General features: G+C 48.0%; 1 protein-coding gene across 1 annotated transcript in view; it reads right to left on the bottom strand.

Moving 5' to 3' along the window:
* Nucleotides 1-19,243, bottom strand: part of LOC137419532 (nucleoplasmin-3-like) — a 38,085-nt gene extending 18,842 nt beyond the window's left edge. The window contains exons 1-2 of the mRNA XM_078771041.1: nt 19,168-19,243; nt 9,431-9,497 (exon numbers count right to left, since the gene is read on the bottom strand). Of these exons, the coding sequence (XP_078627167.1) occupies nt 9,431-9,485 (55 nt within the window). The 5' untranslated portion in view covers nt 9,486-9,497; nt 19,168-19,243. The remainder of the gene's footprint in view (nt 1-9,430; nt 9,498-19,167) is intronic.
* Between the last annotated feature and the right edge of the window lie 2,841 nt (nt 19,244-22,084).

Here is a 22,084-nt window from a genome sequence, read left to right on the forward strand (position 1 = left end):
ACATTTAACTTTCAGGCTGAACATCCTTTACTTAAAGATGATTTTATCCAAAGATTATTATCTCCACCACCAAAGGTGGATCGAGGCTATGTTTTCAACCCTGTTTATCTGTATGTGAGCAGGATAGCTCAAAATGTTATGGACCGATTTGACTTTGGCTTCCCGTCCCTCGAGCAAAGAGGATTACTTCAATCTCTCACGGCAACGAAGTTTGAGTATTTTCCCATTCGTGTCTGTCAAATTTCCACTGGTTACTTTATTGCGTATGTGTTATTGTGTGTTTCTAGTTGGTTTTGGATTTGTAATTATTGCAAACTTGTGTGTAATTAGTCGTTTTTTGTTCAAACCACGTGCGCGGCCTGGTCTCTCTAAGCTTCCCTCCCCCAGTCAGTGTTTTGTGAATTTAAGTTCTTTCCTTCTGTATTTGCTAGTCTGATTTTCTTTTCTCCCCCTACCTCCCATGAACATCTTACCCTTTGTCTAACGTTTTAAATACTATATACAGTATATACTGTATATTTCATTATTAATTCTCTCTCCTTGCGGACACGTGCTTGTTCTCTCGCCTCCTTGTCTCGTCTTATGCCTTGCCCCCTTTATCTCCTTTTTCTTCCACCTCTCCAGCCTTTCCAACTCGTTTCCTCCATACTCATTCAACCCTTTCTCCTTCCTTCTCAAATCCACGTCCTCACTTAGGGACTTTTCCCAGATTGTTTTTCACGGTTTTATTGAAATATCATTTAAATATTGTTGTGGTTTTGCAATAAAGAACACCTCCCCTAGTTAATTACACTACAACATGTAGCCTGCATTACTCAGTTATTTCTTATTAAATGTAAATATTAGCTCCCTTCTCATTGTGTAGTAATTAAAGCAGATATGCGTCGAGTTTAGGCAGGATTTCAAACCTTCGTATAGTGGAAGGAGGACGCTGGTTCATGTGCAAGGAGGTGTGGCTACAAGCACAATCCACGTGATCAACCCGACAGAAGTGGGCGTGGCTAAAATAACCGCCCACGTCACCAACAAGCAGCCAATGAGAGGTCGTGGACACGTAAGCAGCCAATGAGAGATTGTGGGCACGCAAAACAACCAATGAGAGGCCATGGAACATTCTAGGGAGCTTTTACACCCGATATAAACCCCATGTCCATCGCACTTCGAGTTCTCTCTGCTCTCTCTGGCTGCCGTCTCGTCGTGGTCCTTCGAGCTGGCTGTCCTCCCTGTGCTGAATTCCCCGTCCTGCATCGTCGTTCGTGCTGACTTTGGTGCAGTGGCTCGTCCTGCGGGCCTTCTGCATGCTGCGCATCCTGAACGGCCCAGGAGCTGCGCACGGAAGCTAGCGAACCCAAGTCCGCAGCTGCACGTTGCTCGGTATGAGTTTAACCTGTGCGATTCATTCCCAGTGTGTGTGAGCAAGGCGCCTATGTTGGGATTTAGATGGGTAAGAATTGTCAAGTGTGCTCTCATCCTTTTTCTGTGAATTGTAAATAAAACGTGTACATTTTTTCCTTTCATCCTGTTCGTGTGCGTCCTGTCCTTTAAACCATTGACCCAGCATCATTAGAAACCAAATCCGGTTGCTCAATTAGGCCCGTAGATCACGCAGGATAACGCAGCGACCCACACTGTGCGATCCGCTTGGCACACCATAAGGTGTGGAATCGCGAGGGGGTTCATTTCCCAGTCTTTCTAACCACGTGGTCTTGAAGGTTTTCAGATCACGGTCGATAACCCTTCGGCCCGTGGTTGGGGGATTGGCGATTGGAGTTGCTCTGCAACCCACCGGGTGCGAGTTTCGTCTCGCGATCGATGACCCCGTGGACCCAGTGTCTGTGGGGAAACGGAGACTTCACCCTCCCCTTAGCACTTCGACAGACATGGGATCCGCAACAATATATATTGTTACGGTTTTTAGAACCTTCACTAGTAAATTTTAGTAAATGTATCCCTTATAAATGTCCCCCTGTAAATATTCCCATCAATTGGCTGGTTCAAAGATCGCACCCTAGTTAGTCCACGAGCAACACGTAGCGAACCATAGGACCTCTCTGTAGTTATTCCATTATTATGTGTTTCAGGTAAGGCTCTGTTCCCAATAGTTTGACTACGTTGAATTAATCAAATAAGATAGGCCCTTTCAATTTCCCCAATCATCTCCGCTCTTCAAAGTCCCTTCAAAAGTGGTGCGAGTGGTTTGCTAACTTCCCACCAGCCGCCATTGGCCATGCGGTCGGGCCGAGAAAGAAGGGGGAGGAGCCGCCAGATCACGGGCGTGGCACATCGACTCGTCATCGGAGGTGGAGTCAACAAGCCATTACCGGCCAACCAGCACCGCGGTGAGCGAACCGGTAGGCGTGCCCTCGGAGCCCGCGGCTTGATACAGCCACGAGCAATAAAGGCGGGCGCGGGGGACTGCTTAGCCAGATGAGTGATCCAGCCGAACCGAGAAGAGAGAGAGACGTGGGGGTGCTCGCATTGCGGCAATAGTTCGAGACCCTCTAGGGCCCTATTGTCGCCGGTTGTTGAGACGCGAAGCTGCCGGCCGCTGTTCGCCTCGAGCCCGGAGCGTGAACCTGGAGTGAACCTCAACGCTGTGCCGCTGCCTGGACCATTCTCTCCCTGGCGCATCCTTACCATCTGCCTGGACCATTCGCTCCCTGGCGCATCCCTACCATTGCCTGCTATTCCCTGTCGTGTAAGTCTGTTGTCTGTCCTGTTTGTTGTCTGGGGTATAATATAAGACTGTTTTAAGGCTTGCCCTGTGTCTTCTTCTTCTTCTGTAAATTGCTTTCGTTTCTCCGGTTTTGTAAATAATTAATAAATGTCTGTTATTTCTTACCCTTTTGGTTTCATTCTTCCCCGATCGCTTTAGTCTTTTCCCCATTGAGTACCTGTGGCGCGATTTATAATCGGGTTAGTCTTTTGTTAATGGCCTGAGTCGTGGCTCGCTTCGCTCGGCTTGTCCATTACAGTCGCGGCTCATTTCCTCGCTTACCGGAAGGCGCTGGTAATTAGGTCATAGGAATAATTGGCCTACTACCCTATTCAGCGCTGACCGGAAGTGGCGAGATAGTTCCAGGACTCGGATGGCCAGCTTAAAAGACGAGGGGATTAAACCCCCCTCGGTAAGGGGAGTGCCGAAACCGAGATCCGTAACAATATATATATATATATATATATATATATAATATATATATATATAATATATATATATATATATATATATATATATATATATATATATATATACACAGTATATATATATATATATATATATACACAGTATATATATATATATATATACACAGTATATATATATATATATACACAGTATATATATATATATATATATACACAGTATATATATATATATATATACACAGTATATATATATACACAGTATATATATATACACAGTATATATATATATATATATATATACACAGTATATATATATATATATACACAGTATATATATATATATATACACAGTATATATATATATATATACACAGTATATATATATATATATACACAGTATATATATATATATATACACAGTATATATATATATATATACACAGTATATATATATATATATATATATATATATATATATATATATATATATATATATATACACAGTAATCCCTCGCTATATCGCGCTTCACTTTTCGCGGCTTCGGTACATCACGGGTTTTTCTCGCTAGTATATGTAAAATTATATATCGGATTTTTCATTATATCGCGGGATTCTACGGCCTATAGGTATTTTTATTTTTTTAGATTTTAATTATTTTTGCGGTAAAATAAGTATTTTCTAGCCTAAAAAATTAATAATAATATAAATAAAAATATAACACATTAATTAAAACCTATATTAAAAGAATATTACAGTAAATTGAAATAAAATACGCATTATAAATGAGTAGACAAAGAATCGCGCGTATGGAAAACCAAGCTTGGGTTGCTTGCGCTCGTTTGCCCAGATGATTTCATACACGGCACACTATTGGCAGATGGATGAGACGCGACCAATCAGAGCACGCTGTTCAGTATCCTGCGGTGTTGTGTTTTTGTGCATTTTGTGTAAAATTGTGAAGTTGTTTCAAGCCCTACGATGACGGGTAAACGTTCTGCGTCTTCTAAGGGTTCTGGCACTGAACCTAAGCGCCAGAGGAAGATGCTTAATATAGTAGAGAAGGTGAAACTCCTCGACATGTTAAAGGAAGGGAGAAGCTTTGCGGCTGTAGGCCGCCATTACGGGCTCAATGAATCTACGGTCCGGTACATTAAGAAGGACGAAAAGAATATAAGGGCGACGGCAGCAGTGTCCTTTAACCAGACAGCGAAAAGGGTGGTAACTTCACGCAATAAGGCCATTGTAAGGATGGAGTCTGCATTGGCCCTTTGGATCAGTGACTGCAGGAAGAAGAATATCCCACTGGATACCAACGTTATCCGTGAGAAGGCCAGGCAGCTTTACGCCAAGTTTGCTGAAGGCGCTGGCGACGACGACCCCGAATCCGAACCATCGACCGCATCTCCCACCAAACCAACCAAATTCGATGCCAGCAAGGGTTGGTTTGAAAAATTTCAAAAACGATTTAAGCTAAAGAGCGTGGTCCTGCATGGAGAAGCTGCTTCTGCTGATAAAGCTGCCGCCGAGGGGTACGTGAATGAGACGTTCAGGACGATCATCGAGGAAGGGGGTTAAAAGCCTGAACAAGTTTTTAATATGGATGAGACAGCCTTATTTTGGAAACGGATGCCGTCTCGCAATTTCATCATGATCGAGGAAGCCAGAGCCCCTGGATTGAAGGCCCACAAAGATCGGGTGACTTTAGTAATGTGTGGGAATGCTGCGGGCTTTATGATAAAGCCTGGTCTTATTTATAAGTCCAAAAACCCAAGGGTCCTCAAAAACAAAAATAAGAACCTGCTGCCAGTGTTTTGGATGCACAACCAGAAGTCCTGGATTACGAAACTCACATCGGCTTGGTTCCACCAGTGCTTCATTCCCGAGGTCAAGCTTTATCTCGCAGAAAAAGGACTCGAGTTCAAATTGCTGTTGCTCATGGATAATGCAGGAGGTCATGCGCTCGACCTGTCGTATGATGGCGTACAAATAGAGTTCTTACCGCCAAACACCACATCGCTGATACAGCCCATGGATCAAGGCGTCATTCGCGCATTTAAGGCACTTTATACGCGAAACACCCTGCAGCATCTGGTCGAGGCTATGAACTCGGACGAAAACTTCTCGCTGAAGGCGTACTGGCGTGAGTACACCATTGCAACGTGTCTGCAAAATATTCAGATGGCCATAAAGGAGATGAAGACAAGCTTTGAATGCCTGCTGGAAAAAATTGTGGCCAGAAGTAGTCCACGATTACGTGTACAAGGGTTTCTCTCCTGACGAAGTCCACCACTCTGCAGTAGATAAGGCAGTGAAGCTGGCAAAATTACTAGGAGGAGATGGCTTCAACGATATGACTCCCGATGACGTTGAGGAGCTGCTCGAGACCCACTCAGATCCGTTAACGGACGAAGACCTGGCGGAGATGACGGTCAGCAAGTGAGGAAGAAGAAGAGGAAGAAGAGGGTTCAGGGGATGAAGAAGAAGAAGGCCCATCACTGGAATGCCTTGCAACCCTAGTGAGAATGGCAAAATAACTTAAGGAAAGGGCTGAAGAATGGGACCCCCAGATGATTCGTTCGTTGAAGTTCAGAAATGTAATCGACGGAGGCATTGAAGTCTATAAAAACCTCCTCGCCCAGAAGAAAAGGCAGCACCAGCAACTGCCCATCACTATGTTCCTCACCCGAAAAAAGAAAGAAGACACGCCTACGTATTCAACACGAAAAGAAGTTCCGGATGACGACGAAGATACTGCACCACCCTGACGAGGCGCCTTCAGAAGAGCTGTAATGCTCTTCTTTGCTGTGCAGTACAGTAAAAACTATTATTGATATACTTACCCAGTATCTATTACAGTATTTTCAAATATACTGTACAGCTATATATACACATACAAATATTTTTCTAATACTAAGGATGGGTCTCAAAAGTGTGTTTAAGAGTGTACTCGAGTTTAAGAGTCTTATATAGGGTTTATAAGAGCGTGGGAAAGGTTTATAAAGGCTTAAAATATATAAAAATAATAAAATTAATATATGGTTTCTACTTCGCGGATTTTCACCTATCGCGGGGGGTTCTGGAACGTAACCCCCGCGATAACGAGGGATGACTGTATGTATATATATATATATATATATATATATATATATATATATATATATATATATATGTATATATATATATATATATATATATATATATATATATATGTATATATATATATATATATATATATATATATATATATATATATATATTGTGGATATGAGAATGTTTTTTTAATTTATTGTTGTGTAGTGAATTGTTGTAAAATGTCACCCTCCTTCCTGCATTTGTTGTTGTATAAAGGTCAAAGGGCGTTCCCATAGTTAATTCCATAAAACATACACGAAGGACACCATATATCCCTGTTCAGTAGTTATATCCTTATTATGTGTATTAGTGTAAGGCTGTGTCTTCCATTAATTGACACTCCATTGCACTGCATTAAATAAAGTAGATCCCTCCGACATGGCATCTTCAAAGTGCCAGGTTTGCCAGGTTTGCTGCAATTGCCAACTGCATTTGGGCGGTTTTCTTCGTTCGCCATTGCTGCCCTTTGGCTGGGGCTAGCTCGAATCGCCCCAAAACCACCATTGGCCACGAGGTAAGGTCGGGGAAGAAGGGCGTGTCTCCACCTCGTCATAGAGGGGAGGAGTGAACCAGCCCTTGCCGACCAACCCAGAACGAGGGGTTGGCTTTAGAGGGCGGAGAGAGAACGTTTGGGGGAGGTTCGCAAAAGGGTCAAGGGTGAGGCTTATATAACCCGCGGGAGACGCCCCCAGGAGAGTGGAGGAGGGAGGAGATCAGATCACAGACAAGCCTGAAGAGAGTCCTGGAGTTTGTGAGAAAGGGAGAGAGAACCCGTCACGCCAGACCCCCCACCAGCAGCGTTTGCTCCACCAAGCAGCTCCGACCCGTTACCCTACGCACACGACAGGATCGGTGGCATCGGCGGCCGTCGAGGGCCAGCCCGACGTCCCGTGCGGGATCAAGCTCCAGCCAGCTCCGTGCCTTCCTCCCCCTCCAGCCACCCACCTCCTTCCAGCCAATCCACTCTGCAATTCCCCGTGTGAGTCCGTCTTTGTTTGTTCTGTCCAGGGTATTAATTAAGCCTGTTTAGATAAGCTAGCGATTTTCACTGTGTCTCTGATTTCTTCTGTAAATTATTTTATTATCCTTCCTTCTCCTTGGTTTCTTTGATTGTGTAAATAGTAGGAATAAATTTAGTAGCATTTCCAACCTTTTTGCTCTGGTGTTCTTCTTCTTCTTCACATCCTTCGCTTTAGTCTTTTCCCCATTGAATATCTGTGGCGTGATTCGGCCAACGTTCAGGAATCGGGTTAGTCGGGGTAACTGTTCAGGCGCGGCGGCCATCCGCTCGGCAAACAACATCCTCGCCGCGGTCCCGTAACAATATACACACATATATATATATATATACACACACACACACACACACACATATACACACACACACACACACACACACACACACACACACACACACACACACACACACACACACACACACACACACACACACACACACACACACACACACACACACACACACACACACACACACACATATTATATACACACATATATATAATATACACACACATATATATATATATATACACACATATACACACATATACACACATATACACACATATATACACATATATATATATATATATATTGTTGCGGATATGGGACTTGGCCTCAATATCCGCTTGTAAATACTCCCCTATTTCCCCAATACTCCCCAACTATCCCCAATCCCCCATTCCCTAGTCCCATTGCCTGTAAATAACACTCTGTAGAACCGACCTTCCCCTTTTTCCCCCATTAAATGTCGTGCCCAGGTCCACCGCATCTCACGTAGACAACCTTCGGACATCTTGCTAGTTATTCTTAGTCTATGTCAGTTAAGGACTCGTTTCCATTAATTCTGACTCTTCGTTGCACCAGAATGTGATCGTATGGCACCAGTAGTGAGTTTAGGACCTCCCCTTACCTCCTCCCATCTTCCCCATGAAACAACAACTACAACAACAACAACAACAACAACAACTACAACAACAACTACAACAACAACTACAACAACAGAGGGGCGCGGCGTGCGGGGAGTGTGCGTCCTCACTCCGGCTCGGTTAGCCGCCATTACCCATATGCGCCGACGGGGTTACCAAGAAGGGGCTGCCTGTCGGCCCCTCGTCAAGGGCGGAGCCGGTAACCCCCCCGCACGCACCCAATGAGAAGCAACGGGCCGATTCCATCTGGGGCGGAGCTAACGAGCCGAGGGCGTGTCACTCCCCGCCGGATATACGCAGCGACTTACCGGACGTGACGTCAGATGCGCCCCCGACTGAAGAAGACAAGTCGCGACCTTCGAGCGCTGTGACCTTCCCGTATCTCTGGACCGGACCGGGTCGATTCTGCCCTGAGCCAAGAGTGCACCTTGAGCCATCGACTACCCGCCTTTCCTTGCCATCAATCCCCGTGTGAGTCAGTTTTTGTCCCGTTTATCTGTCGTCTGTCGGGGTTAATATAAGAGTGTATCTAAGTGCCTGTCTTTCTATGCTGTCCCTCTTGTCGTTGTAATCTGACCTTCCGCCCTAATATAACCTCCTCCGGAGGTCTTGAGAACTGAACCCTTGGTGTCGTGTCATTTTAATCCAGCCGTTGTGTCTTTTCCATCATTGATTTAGCATAGCGCGACTTAGTCAACGTTCGAGTATAATCGGGTAAACGTGCAGGCGCGGTCATACCAAACCGCTCGGTAAACCAACATCCACCACCGCGTCTGTAACAATATATATACACACACACACACACACACACACACACACACACACACACACACACACACACACACACACACACACACACACACACACACACACACACACACACACACACACACACACACACACACACACACACACACACACATATTATATATATATATATATACACATATACATACATAAAATGTTTAGCCCTCTCAATGGTGAAAAATCACCAAAATCGAATTAGTCATTTTCACATACCCAATCTTAGATATCCTGCTCACAAACAGACCAACAGAGGTGAATACATAACCTACATCCACCTTTGGTGGTGGAGGTAAAATTGGGGAAATACTGCATCGCTTGCTATTTTCTGTAGATAGTGTTCATTCGCCCTGCAGGCTTGGTACACCGTCGAGAGGAGCCTCCACGAACGAGCACTCACCCCAAACGAACGAGTGAATGTTCTGGTACATCTCATCAATCAACGTTTCATTCATTTTCAAATGGATCTGTTGAAACAATTCACGAACAAATCATGGTTCGAGTTTGAATCCAATGCAATCGATAAAAACTGAACCCATAGACAAGGTGAACCAGCACAACAAAAATGGAGCTACAAAATAAATAAATAAACAAGCATTCTGAGTATTGCGCTGCAATACATGTCCCCTACCGGCAATCTGTCGCCCGGAAAACTGTTGGGGAAATTACCAAAGTTCAAAGTGCCATAACTTTGTCAAAAATGATCGAAACGTCGTGAAGTTCGAACTTGATCTGTAACTTATCAGAGGGAAACCATGTACCAAGTTTGAAATCATTAGCATTAAGAGTTTAGAAAAAAAGTCCGGAAAGCTGTTCTTTGCGTGACGGACGGACAGACTGACAGACGGGGGGACGGAGTGCAAACCTGTAGTCCCCTCCGGTGTACACCGACCGGTAGGGGACTAATAAAATCAATGCCTTAATCAACATTGGCTTATCACAAAAAAAGTAACAAGAAGCGGATACTTTAGGTCACCCCACCTTTTGGGTGGGGTATGAGGAATATTAATGATAAATCCAGAATAGTTTTTCAAACATCACATACACAAGGCAAATGTGTACTGAGAAGGTTACCATGGCAACACAATTCCGTCAATCACAGTGGTGATGTTAATGTTGAGATAACGTCATGAGGAATAGATATCCGCAATATGAAAGCTAAATGTTCAACGTTTTTTTTTGAATTGTCGCGCACACAAAAGTACATTGACGGATTATCGGCCGGAGGTCATTTTAATGTCCCCAACTTCGACCTTGTCACAAGGGCAGGGAACAAAGCCATCGATTTAAACAATTCATTTATTACATACTACGCTTTGCAATCAGTACCTTGTATGGTTGTGTGATGTCGTCTGCACGTTTACGCCAGCATGACGTACTCGTACCAAAAAGGACAGTTTTGGAAGAGAACAATACTCAAAATCAAGAACCTCCAGTTATTAGTCCCCTACCGGTGTACACCGGAGGGGACTATAGGTTTGCACTCCGTCCCTCCGTCCGTCAGTCCGTCAGTCCGTCAGTCCGTCCGTCAGTCAGTCAGTCCGTCAGTCCGTCAGTCCGTCAGTCCGTCAGTCCGTCAGTCCGTCAGTCCGTCAGTCCGTCAGTCCGTCCGTCAGTCCGTCACGCAAAGAACAGTTTTCCGGACTTTTTTTCTAAACGCTTAACGCTAAAGATTTCAAACTTGGCACATGGTTTCCTCATGATAAGTTGCAGGTCAAGTTCGAACGTCACGACGTTTCGATCATTTTTGACAAAGTTATGGCACTTTGAACTTTGGGAATTCTGATAATTCTGATGATCCTTAACTCAGTGCCATTTTAAGTTTTAATTTCCTTTAAAAAAGATTTTCTCTGCAATAATTGGACCGATTGAGATCAAATTTTCACCGTAGGGGGTACTGGGTCTGTCGAATATTTTATTGGTAATTATGACGTCACAGGTGACGTGGTTCGGCCGCCATATTGTTTTTCGTGAAAACACAAAAACCCCTTTTTCTCTGCAACGGCTGAACAGATCGAGGCCAAACTTTGCAGGCAGGATCGCATACCTATGACGAACAAAAAAGTCAGCGAGCATGACGTCATGCGTCACATGGTTTCAGAGTTATGACGTTTTTAAGCATGAACCTTTAAAACCTAGATCCTCCCTCATTTTTGATCCAATCGAGAGGAAACTTCACAGATCTGTTGAGCATGTCAGTCTACTAAAATGACCTTTTGGAATTTGCGATAGGGCACGTGGTTTGGCAGATATCGTTAATTAAACGAAAATATTTCAAAAATGGATATCTCTTGAATCGCTAGTACCTCAGACCGTGAGTTGGTAATTATTTAATTCACACAGTGCAATACGTGCAGACCGCTCCACGGAGCGACCTTGCGGGCTTATCAACGAGGCGAGGCATGACACACGTGTCTCAGCATACCTCAGATCAAGTTTGAAAACCAGCATCAACCATGCATAAATTTGCGTATTCGATCATTTTTGACAAAGTTATGGCACTTTGAACTTTGGTAGGGGACATGTATTGCAGTGCAATACTCAGAATGCTTGTTGGTCGCCAGTTTAAACCTTCTCAATCAAATGAGCATTCGAGTTCCGCATGGAATTTGAAGATTGTCATTTCGAAATGGTATTACTGTAAAAACACTTTGCGTGTATGTCGAATGTCACTGCTAACCAGTCGTTAAAAGGTGGGACCTACTTTGAAAGAAAAAATGACTGCAATCCTCTGGCCGATAATGTTGTGACGGTGGAATAAAAATAGTTACACATGCACAAATGTTTACTATCCCCATACTTTCGGAAAAGAAAAAGAAAAAGAAAAATAAATAAAAATTCGGGGACGAGGGGAATATTGCAATTTGCTCCGTCTGCTGTCAGACACGCTACCTCCTCCTCTTAAACCATCAGGCAGAAATTCACCAAACTTGGTAGTTCCGATCACCTCATGGCAAGAAGGTGCAATAGCAGCATCATTTTTTGGCCCCGCCCCCTGTAACGGGGACAAAAGATCAAATACGGAAAAATGCAATTACGGGCACATTCTTAAACATTTTAAAATAAAACTTGGTATATGCAATCTAGATTGGGGGACGCATGAAATATGCAACGATTTTTTGGAATTGATCGCCGGTTTCATGCCCTCATTGGAGGAGGGGGTGCGGGACTTGAGTTCACAGGGGTGAAAACAGAAAGAAAAAAAAATTCAACTCAAAACTTGATAATGGGTTATTCCTGGTAGAACCTTCTGCCATCTTTCAACTTTGCTTTAGGTGAGAAGTGTGATTTGTGATGGCCTAACATTGACTTAGCTCTAATTTTCTTTTAGAGTTGGCACCACCCATGTGGTATGTAGGTTAGGTTGTTTTTTTGGGGGTTTTTTTTGTATACAAGATCGAGGCTCGTGAAAGAGCTAACATTAATCATACAGAAAGACAAACCGACACATAAAACATATAACATGGGGAGCGGTAGACAAGATGGGGCGAGAGGGGGAGGAACACAAACACAACATCGGAGAGCAGGGACATCGAGAGATCTGTGGGAGGGGGAGGGCTTTGGGAGGGGGCATGGGAAGGGGGGGGGTGGGAGAGGTATAACACATATGAACACTGCCGGGACTTCCAGGAAAGAAGTTGGAATTTCAAACAAGGTGGATCTGGGGTGAATTAGTGGGGGTAGAAAAGATCAAAGTTTTGTATGGGGAAAGATAAGAGATGGTGGTGAACAGCTGTTTTAAAGACCTGGAGGGAGGAGTGGGATTGTAGGGAGTGTGGGAGTTTGTTCCAGAGGCGAGAGAAAAGAGGAATGAAAGAGTGAAGGTGAGCAGAGAGCCGAGATTTCGGCAGTTTAACCATCAGAGGGTTGCTGACAGATCTTGTGCGACCTGTAGGAATATTTGGGGGACAAAGCACAGCGATAGCTGGGGGAGCAAGGCCGGAGAGGGGTCGGTAGAAGACAGAAAGACCACCTACCTGTCTGCGGTGAGTGAGTGAAAGGCCCGCGGAGATAGCTTCATCACGGGAGATTCCAATGATTCTGAAAGCTTTGGTTTCAACAGCGTGAAGCCGAGCTAGGTGTGAGGCAGGAGCACCGGCCCATAGGGGAGAACAGTATTCCATTAAGCTGCGGATGAAAGCCTTGTATGTGGTGAGGAGCTCAGGTGTGCCGAGGAAGAACTTTGCACGACGGAGCATGCCCAGTCGACGACTGGCTTTGGAGGCCAGCTTGGAAATGTGGTTTTCCCAAGAAAGATCATGGCAGATAGTGAGACCCAAAAGCTTGAGCGACAGAACTTCTTGGAGAGGATTGTTGATAAAGTAGATGGGAGGGTTGTCCAGTCGATCTTTTCGGAGAGACATAGTAAGAGTGTGAGATTTGTCAGGATTGAAAGACATGTTCCACTTGTTTGATCAGTCTGACAGTAGACCGGCGGATTAGTTTCCACGGAAGTGCGTTGTCTGACAAGCCTGTCTTCATCCTTCCCTCGGAAAACCCTGACCTCCCAATACAGCAAGAATTTGTTTTCAAACACTGGAATACATCCCTGTAGGGTCATGGGGGCACTCTGTCCATCTGTGCACCATGCTGCCCTTTTTTAGAGGAAGGGGAAGCATTGCACATGATTGGCAGACAGTAAAGGGTTGCAAGGGGTTTGAGAGAACGAGGGTTGGATAAAGGGACTGACTTAGGGGAGACAACACAACAACAACAGGCATTTTAAGGCCATTTTCCCTGCAAGAGCAGGGGTTAGCCTTGCGGTCCCCATGACAATGTTCTCCATTTTGCCCTATTTTCTGCATCTCCCCTTGTTAACCTCCTTGCCCACATTTCTTCTTCCACCATCTTTAGCCAAGTCTTTCTCGGTCTTTCCCCTCCTCTACTTCATTCTACATTCATTTCTATCACTCTTCTCAACCAGTCACTTTCATCCTTCCTCAACACATGACCAAACCATCTCAACCTGTTTCTCTTCCCAGCATCCATCACAGGCTCTATTCCCATCATCTTTCGCAATTCATCATTTGTCTTCCTCTCTCTCAACGATACTCCACACATCCACCGAACCATTCGCATTTCCACCCTTTCCAGCCTTCGTTGCTGCTCTACGTTCATTACCCATGTCTCGCTCCCATAAATCATAACACTTCTCACACATGCTGCATACACCTTTCCCTTCAGCTTCAATGACACTCCCCTCCTCGTCAGCACCCCACTCAGTTCCCGAAACTTCTTCCATGCACATCTCACTCGAGCAACCGTTGCCGAGTCTGATCCACCTTCTCCATTCAGCATGTCTCCAAGGTAACAGGAGACTTAGGGGAGAGACCCTTCAAAATCCACAACCCAAGCCTGGTGGGAGAGGGGTGGACCCTTAAACATTCACACCCACCGTGACGGTTGGGGGCTGACCATTCACCATCCACACTCCAAGCCAGCAGGGCTGACCCTTCCACATAAACACCCCAAGCTAGCGGGGCTGACCCTTCCACATAAACACCCCAAACTAGCGGGCCTGACCCTTCCACATAAACACCCCAAGCTAGCGGGGCTGACCCTTCCACATAAACACCCCAAGCTAGCGGGGCTGACCATTCCACAAAAACACCCCAAACTAGCGGGGCTGACCCTTCAACAAAAACACCACAAGCCAGCGAGGCTGACCCTTCCACACAAACACCCCAAGCCAGCAGGGCTGACTCTTCCACATAAACACCCCAAGCCAGCGAGGCTGACCCTTCCACATAAACACCCCAAGCTAGCGGGGCTGACCATTCCACAAAAACACCCCAAACTAGCGGGGCTGACCCTTCAACAAAAACACCACAAGCCAGCGAGGCTGACCCTTCCACACAAACACCCCAAGCCAGCAGGGCTGACCCTTCAACATAAACACCCCAAGCCAGCGAGGCTGACCCTTCCACATAAACGCGCCAAGCTAGCGGGGCTGACCCTTTCACACAAACGCGCCAAGCTAGTGGGGCTGACCCTTCCACATAAACACCCCAAGCCAGCAAGGCTGACGCTTCCACATAAACACCCCAAGCCAGCAGGGCTGACCCTTCCACATAAACACCCCAAGCTAGCGGGGCTGACCCTTCCACATAAACACCCCAAGCTAGCGGGGCTGACACTTCCACAAACACCCCAAGCTAGCGGGGCTGACCCTTCCACAAACACCCCAAGCTAGCGGGGCTGACTCTTCCACATAAACACCCCAAGCTAGCGGGGCTGACCCTTCCACATAAACACCCCAAGCTAGCGGGGCTGACCCTTCCACATAAACACCCCAAGCCAGCGAGGCTGACCCTTCCACAAACACCCCAAGCTAGCAGGGCTGACCCTTCCACATAAACACCCCAAGCCAGCGGGGCTGACCCTTCCACAAACACCCCAAGCTAGCGGGGCTGACCCTTCCACATAAACACCCCAAGCCAGCAGGGCTGACCCTTCCACAAACACCCCAAAGCAGCGAGGCTGACCCTTCCACATAAACATCCCAAGCTAGAGGGGCTGACCCTTCCACAAACACCCCAAGCCAGCGAGGCTGACCCTTCCACAAACACCCCAAGCTAGCGAGGCTGACCTTCCACATAAACATCCCAAGCTGGAGGGGCTGACCCTTCCACAAACACCCCAAGCCAGCAAGGCTGACCCTTCCACAAACACCCCAAGCTAGCGGGGCTGACCCTTCCACATAAACACCCCAAGCTAGCGGGGCTGACCCTTCCACATAGACACCCCAAGCTGGCGGGGCTGACCCTTCCACATAAACACCCCAAGCCAGCGAGGCTGACCCTTCCACAAACACCCCAAGCTAGCAGGGCTGACCCTTCCACATAAACACCCCAAGCTAGCGGGGCTGACCCTTCCACATAAACACCCCAAGCCGGCAGGGCTGACCCTTCCACAAACACCCCAAGCTAGCGGGGCTGACCCTTCCACATAAACACCCCAAGCTAGCGGGGCTGACCCTTCCACATAAACACCCCAAGCCAGTGAGGCTGACCCTTCCACAAACACCAAGCTAGCGGGGCTGACCCTTCCACATAAACACCCCAAGCCAGCAGGGCTGACCCTTCCACAAACACCCCAAGCCAGCGAGGCTGACCCTTCCACAAGAACATCCCAAGCTAGAGGGGCTGACCCTTCCACAAACACCCCAAGCCAGCGAGGCTGACCCTTCCACATAAACACCCCAAGCCAGCGAGGCTGACCCTTCCACAAACACCCCAAGCCAGCAGGGGTGACCCTTCCACAAACACCCCAAGCCAGCAGGGGTGACCCTTCCACAAACACCCCAAGCTAGTGGGGCTGACCCTTCCACATAAACACCCCAAGCCAGCATGGCTGACCCTTCCACACAAACACCCCAAGCTAGCGGGGCTGACCCTTCCACATAAACACCCCAAGCTAGCGAGGCTGACCCTTCCACACAAACACCCCAAGCTAGCGAGGCTGACCCTTCCACATAAACATCCCAAGCTAGCGGGTCTGACACTTCCACACAAACACCCCAAGCTAGCGGAGCTGACCCTTCCACATAAACACCCCAAGCTAGCGGGCCTGACCCTTCCACACAAACGCCCCAAGCTAGCGGGGCTGACCCTTCCACACAAACACCCCAAGCCAGCGAGGCCGACACTTCCACACAAACGCCCCAAGCCAGCGAGGCCGACACTTCCACACAAACGCCCCAAGCTAGCGGAGCTGACCCTTCCACACAAACACCCCAAGCTAGCGGGGCTGACCCTTCCACACAAACGCCCCAAGCTAGCGGGGCTGACCCTTCCACACAAACACCCCAAGCTAGCGGAGCTGACCCTTCCACACAAACGCCCCAAGCTAGCGGGGCTGACCCTTCCACACAAACACCCCAAGATAGCGGGGCTGACCCTTCCACATAAACACCCCAAGCCAGCAGGGCTGACCCAGCGCACACATACGAAACCGAACACATACGAAATCTTTCATTAAGTCCTATCACTATCAGAAAATGCAGGTAAACTAAGCAAATTCTTCATTTGAAATTTTTTGTAACATACCCACTTTAAACCCCAAAGGAGAACGTGCAAGCACAGATGATTTGTTGCAATTCACACATCGAGCTCGCCACGAATTTGGGGTCGGGTGGTTGTGGTGGTTGTAGTGGTTGTGTGATCCCACTCCCAGGATAAGAGAACCAAGGTGCTTTATGACTGTGTTCAAACATGTTTTGGATCAGAACAATTAATGCAAAACAACCGCTTTAAAAAACAACAACAATAGTACAACAAAAGTCGGTGTACGTAGTCTAGTAGGAAGACTAGGTCCCCCTGCACCCCCCGGAGATATACTTCTAATCAGTGTTTCTAGATTGGAAAAAATGTGTAGAAAATGACTAGCTATGGCCCCAAGCTGAAAAAATGTCCCACATACCATTTTTATGCAAATTACTGCTGCAAATTTTATGCAAAATTATGCAAATTTTATGCAAATTTTTGATGAGGAGTAGAGTTGAGGGGTCTTTGAGGGCTTCATCGAGGTGCTCTCGGTTGCAAGACTGGGTCATTCTGAGAAGCACAGCAGGGTCAGAGATCATGATGTTCTCCTCCTCAGTGAATCTCTCCATCAACAGCCTCTCCATTGCCTCACACACTGTTTTGAGGCAAAAGAGGGACTTTGCGTAGGCCTTTCCACTGAGAACACCTTTGAGAGATCCACTTGTTACTAGTTGTGCCTCAAAGAGAATCTCTGCATATCCAGAACCACGCATCTTGTGTCCAGTGAGCATCCCGATGTAGTTCATGGATGTGTGGAAGGGTCCAATCGTTACTACATGACTAGCAAATTCATTTGGCCAGCGCCAGATGATGGGAAGGGCTTTCATGCAGACACCCAGATCAAATGTATTCAGGACCCATCTCTGACCCACCTCAGCAGTTGCTGCCTCGGAACGCTTCAGTAGCTCACGAACAACTGCGTTGTCTGTGATCGGTTGGTGGATAGGCGTGCAGTAGTCGACTGTTGATTTGCTGGGTGGGGGAGAACCAGTTGCAGAGGTGAAACCCCCTAGCCCAGGCACAGGCTGCAGGCCATTGCCATGCCATGCAGGCACCAGGCACAGACCGATCACAGACAACGCAGTTGTTCGTGAGCTACTGAAGCGTTCCGAGGCAGCAACTGCTGAGGTGGGTCAGAGATGGGTCCTGAATACATTTGATCTGGGTGTCTGCATGAAAGCCCTTCCCATCATCTGGCGCTGGCCAAATGAATTTGCTAGTCATGTAGTAACGATTGGACCCTTCCACACATCCATGAACTACATCGGGATGCTCACTGGACACAAGATGCGTGGTTCTGGATATGCAGAGATTCTCTTTGAGGCACAACTAGTAACAAGTGGATCTCTCAAAGGTGTTCTCAGTGGAAAGGCCTACGCAAAGTCCCTCTTTTGCCTCAAAACAGTGTGTGAGGCAATGGAGAGGCTGTTGATGGAGAGATTCACTGAGGAGGAGAACATCATGATCTCTGACCCTGCTGTGCTTCTCAGAATGACCCAGTCTTGCAACCGAGAGCACCTCGATGAAGCCCTCAAAGACCCCTCAACTCTACTCATCAAAAATTTGCATAAAATTTGCATAATTTTGCATAAAATTTGCAGCAGTAATTTGCATAAAAATGGTATGTGGGACATTTTTTCAGCTTGGGGCCATAGCTAGTCATTTTCTACACATTTTTTCCAATCTAGAAACACTGATTAGAAGTATATCTCCGGGGGGTGCAGGGGGACCTAGTCTTCCTACTAGACTAACGAGTCCGACATTGCTAATGAGATAAGCTAGTTAATTACGATGGTAATTAGACGTTTCATTCGATAATAGTAACAATACGGTAGCCTACATAATGTACTGAAACCTCTGCATGAAGCACAAAACTCATCGTAAGAAAAGGTCTCAACTGGTCCAGCTCTGATTGAAGACAAATGTCCACCAGCAGCACTCAAAACGAGTCAAAAAAGGCCTGCGGCCTACGTGAGATCTCTCGGCCATGCTCCAGAAACACCACGCATCGAGACCCTCTTCTTATCTCCCGAAATTATAACAAACGATCTGAAAACCAAAATTATTGAGATATAATTCATTTAATACTTACGCCGAAGAGTCTTGAGCAGGACTGCGTGCAACTGCAAACCCACTCTTCTGTTATTTATTTATTCTGGATTTAATATGGCTGCCGGACCACGTGACCTATGACGGCACTTTTATCAAACTATTTTTCCACGGAGTTATACATACCTCCGTGTATTTTTCCCATAGATAGTTTTAGTTTTGAGGTTTTTTTTCTGCACTTGTTTAAGGCGGAAAATTTGTAATTGCATCTATCTACACTTCTGAGGTAAATGTGTAGTCCTACAAATTATACTTTAAAAAGTCTGCGATGGATTACATTCAACAGCCTTTAGCTTTACAAAGTCGCTTTTATTCTCCTTCTCGAGTGTTTTCATAACTAACTAGTAACAAGACTAATAAAGACGCAAGAATCGATCGCTAAATAATAAATCGGGAGAATGTTAAACTGGATTCATATTTCTTCTTCTTCTTCGCTGTTTCACCCAGCCGAGCAAAATAAAGGTTGTGTAGCGGTTACCGGAAGCATGACACAATCATCTTGCACCGGCCGATGACGTAACCGGCGGGCGGTTACTTGCCCGGACTCGTCCGGACGTGTCCGGACTTGCCTTGCGCGGGCGGACTCTCGATTTGCATACCACGCCCCGTTGAGAGGCGTGGCTGACTTATTTGCATACCACGCCCCGCCTGAGAGGCGTGGCTTTTGTGTGGAGAACTTTTGATATAAATTGCTGCCCGTGTTAACGGGCTATTCAGTGCTTTTGAGTTCTTTCGAGTTGAGCTAGAATAAATAGCTCAGGAAACTTCGTTCCTGGTGTCGTCCATTTTGTCTGGCTTTATCGTGCGAGCATAGCTCCACAATTGGTGACCCCTTTTCAAGAACATGGCGATGGAGTCATCTGTAGCTTTGAAGCTCCCTGGCTTTTGGGAATCGCACGCAGCCGTCTGGTTCGCCCAAGCGGATTCTCAATTCGCCCTGCGGAACATTACGGAGGACACGACGCGCTACCACCATGTGGTCTCCGCGCTCAACGCCTCCATCGCTGCTCGGGTCCTGAGCTTCCTACAGAACCCGCCGAACGCCGACAAATACGGCGCGCTCAAAGGCCTACTCCTCGGTGTGTTTGGACTCACGGAGACCGAACGTGCGCGACAACTGCTCGACCTCCCGGAGCTGGGTGAGGCCCGTCCATCCGAACGCATGGACCACATGCTTGCTCTACTCGGTGACCACAGCCTAGATTTCCTCTTCCGCGAGCTGTTCCTCCGGCAGCTACCCGGGCAGGTACGATTAGCTTTGGCTAATTCGCCCATCACGGACCCTCACGCACTGGCCAAGGAGGCCGATAAATATTTCTCGGCCAGGCGACACGTCGGAGCGGCCGCCTGGAACCCTGGGTCGACCGAGCCAACGCCCGCGCCACAACCCGCGCCACCACCGGCCGAGTTAGCGCCACTGGCGGCAGCGGCCGCCGCGACGCCCCGTCGACCGAACCCGACGCGACCGCCGGAGCCTCCACCAGAGCGGATCATGTGCTACTACCACGCCAGGTTCGGGCAGAAGGCCAGAACGTGCTGCCCACCGTGCACTTTCGGCAGGTCGGGAAACGACCAGGCCGGCGCTCGCTGCCTGCCATGAGCGTCGGCCATTCAGGCAGCTTTCTGTTTATTACGGACACAGCGTCCGGGCGGCGTTTTTTGTGCGACACCGGCGCTCAGCTGAGCGTGATAACCACCTCGGTGCAGGACAAACAGGCCGCGCTTTGCGGCCCCGCCTTGGTCGCCGCAAACGGCTCCTCCAGCCGCACCTTCGGTTTGCGCAGCGTCGCATTCTGCTTCGGGGGCCAGCGCTTCAGGTGGGACTTCATCACGGCGAATGTGCCCATGGCCTTGCTGGGTGCAGATTTTCTTTGCGCGCATGGGCTTTTGGTCGACGTCAAATGGCGTCGGCTCATCAACACGGAGACCTTCAGCTCGCTCGCTTGCTCATTGAGCGGCTCCGCTCCGACCAAGCTAGCCTGCACGCTCCCGGCCGTGGACTATTTCACCCGCCTACTCGCCGAGTTTCCCGCCCTCACGCAGCCGACGTTTTCGGCCATCGCCGTCAAGCACGGTGTCGAACACCACATCCCGACCACAGGTCCACTGGTCTACGCCAGGGCTTCCCGCCTCGACCAGGCCAAACTCACCGTGGCGAAGGCGGAATTCGACGCGCTGGAGCGATTGGGCATTGTGCGGCGCTTGAATAGCGTGTGGGCCTTCCCCTGCACATCGTGCCCAAACCGGGTGGCGGATGGCGACCATGCGGCGATTACTGCCGCCTCAACGACGCCACCACCCCCGACCGGTACCCGATACCACACATACAGGACTTTTCCGCCCGTTTGGCGGGGCGGGTGATCTTTTCCAAGGTCGACCTCATTCGGGGCTACCACCAGGTACCCGTCTGGCCGGCCGAAGTGCCGAAGACGGCGGTAATTACACCTCTTCGGGTTCCTTCGTATGCTGTTCGGCCTTAAGAACGTGGCCCAGGCCTTCCAGCGGCTGATGCACAGCGTGCTGCGTGACCTCACCTTCCTTTTCGTCTACTTGGACGACATTCTAGTCACCAGCACGTCCCGGGCGGAGCACCTCATCCACCTGCGCATGCTTTTTGAGCGCTTCGGCCAGCACGGCCTCGTCATCAACCCGGCGAAATGCCAGTTTGGCGTAACAGCTGTCAACTTCCTGGGGTACCGCATCACGAAGCGCGGGGCCGTCCCGCTGCCTACCAAGGTGGAGGCAGTCACAAGTTTCCCGCGCCCCCGCTCCATCAAGGCCCAACAGGAATTTTTGGGGATGGTAAATTTCTACCACCGGTTCGTGCCTCGCGCCGCCCAACTCATGCGCCCCCTGTACGAAGCCCTCCGGGGCAAGCCGGCCAAGCACGACGTCGCCTG

The sequence above is a fragment of the Myxine glutinosa genome, chromosome 1, assembly GCF_964187855.1.
Source record: "Myxine glutinosa chromosome 1, kmMyxGlut1.1, whole genome shotgun sequence".
Lineage (NCBI taxonomy): Eukaryota > Metazoa > Chordata > Myxini > Myxiniformes > Myxinidae > Myxine > Myxine glutinosa.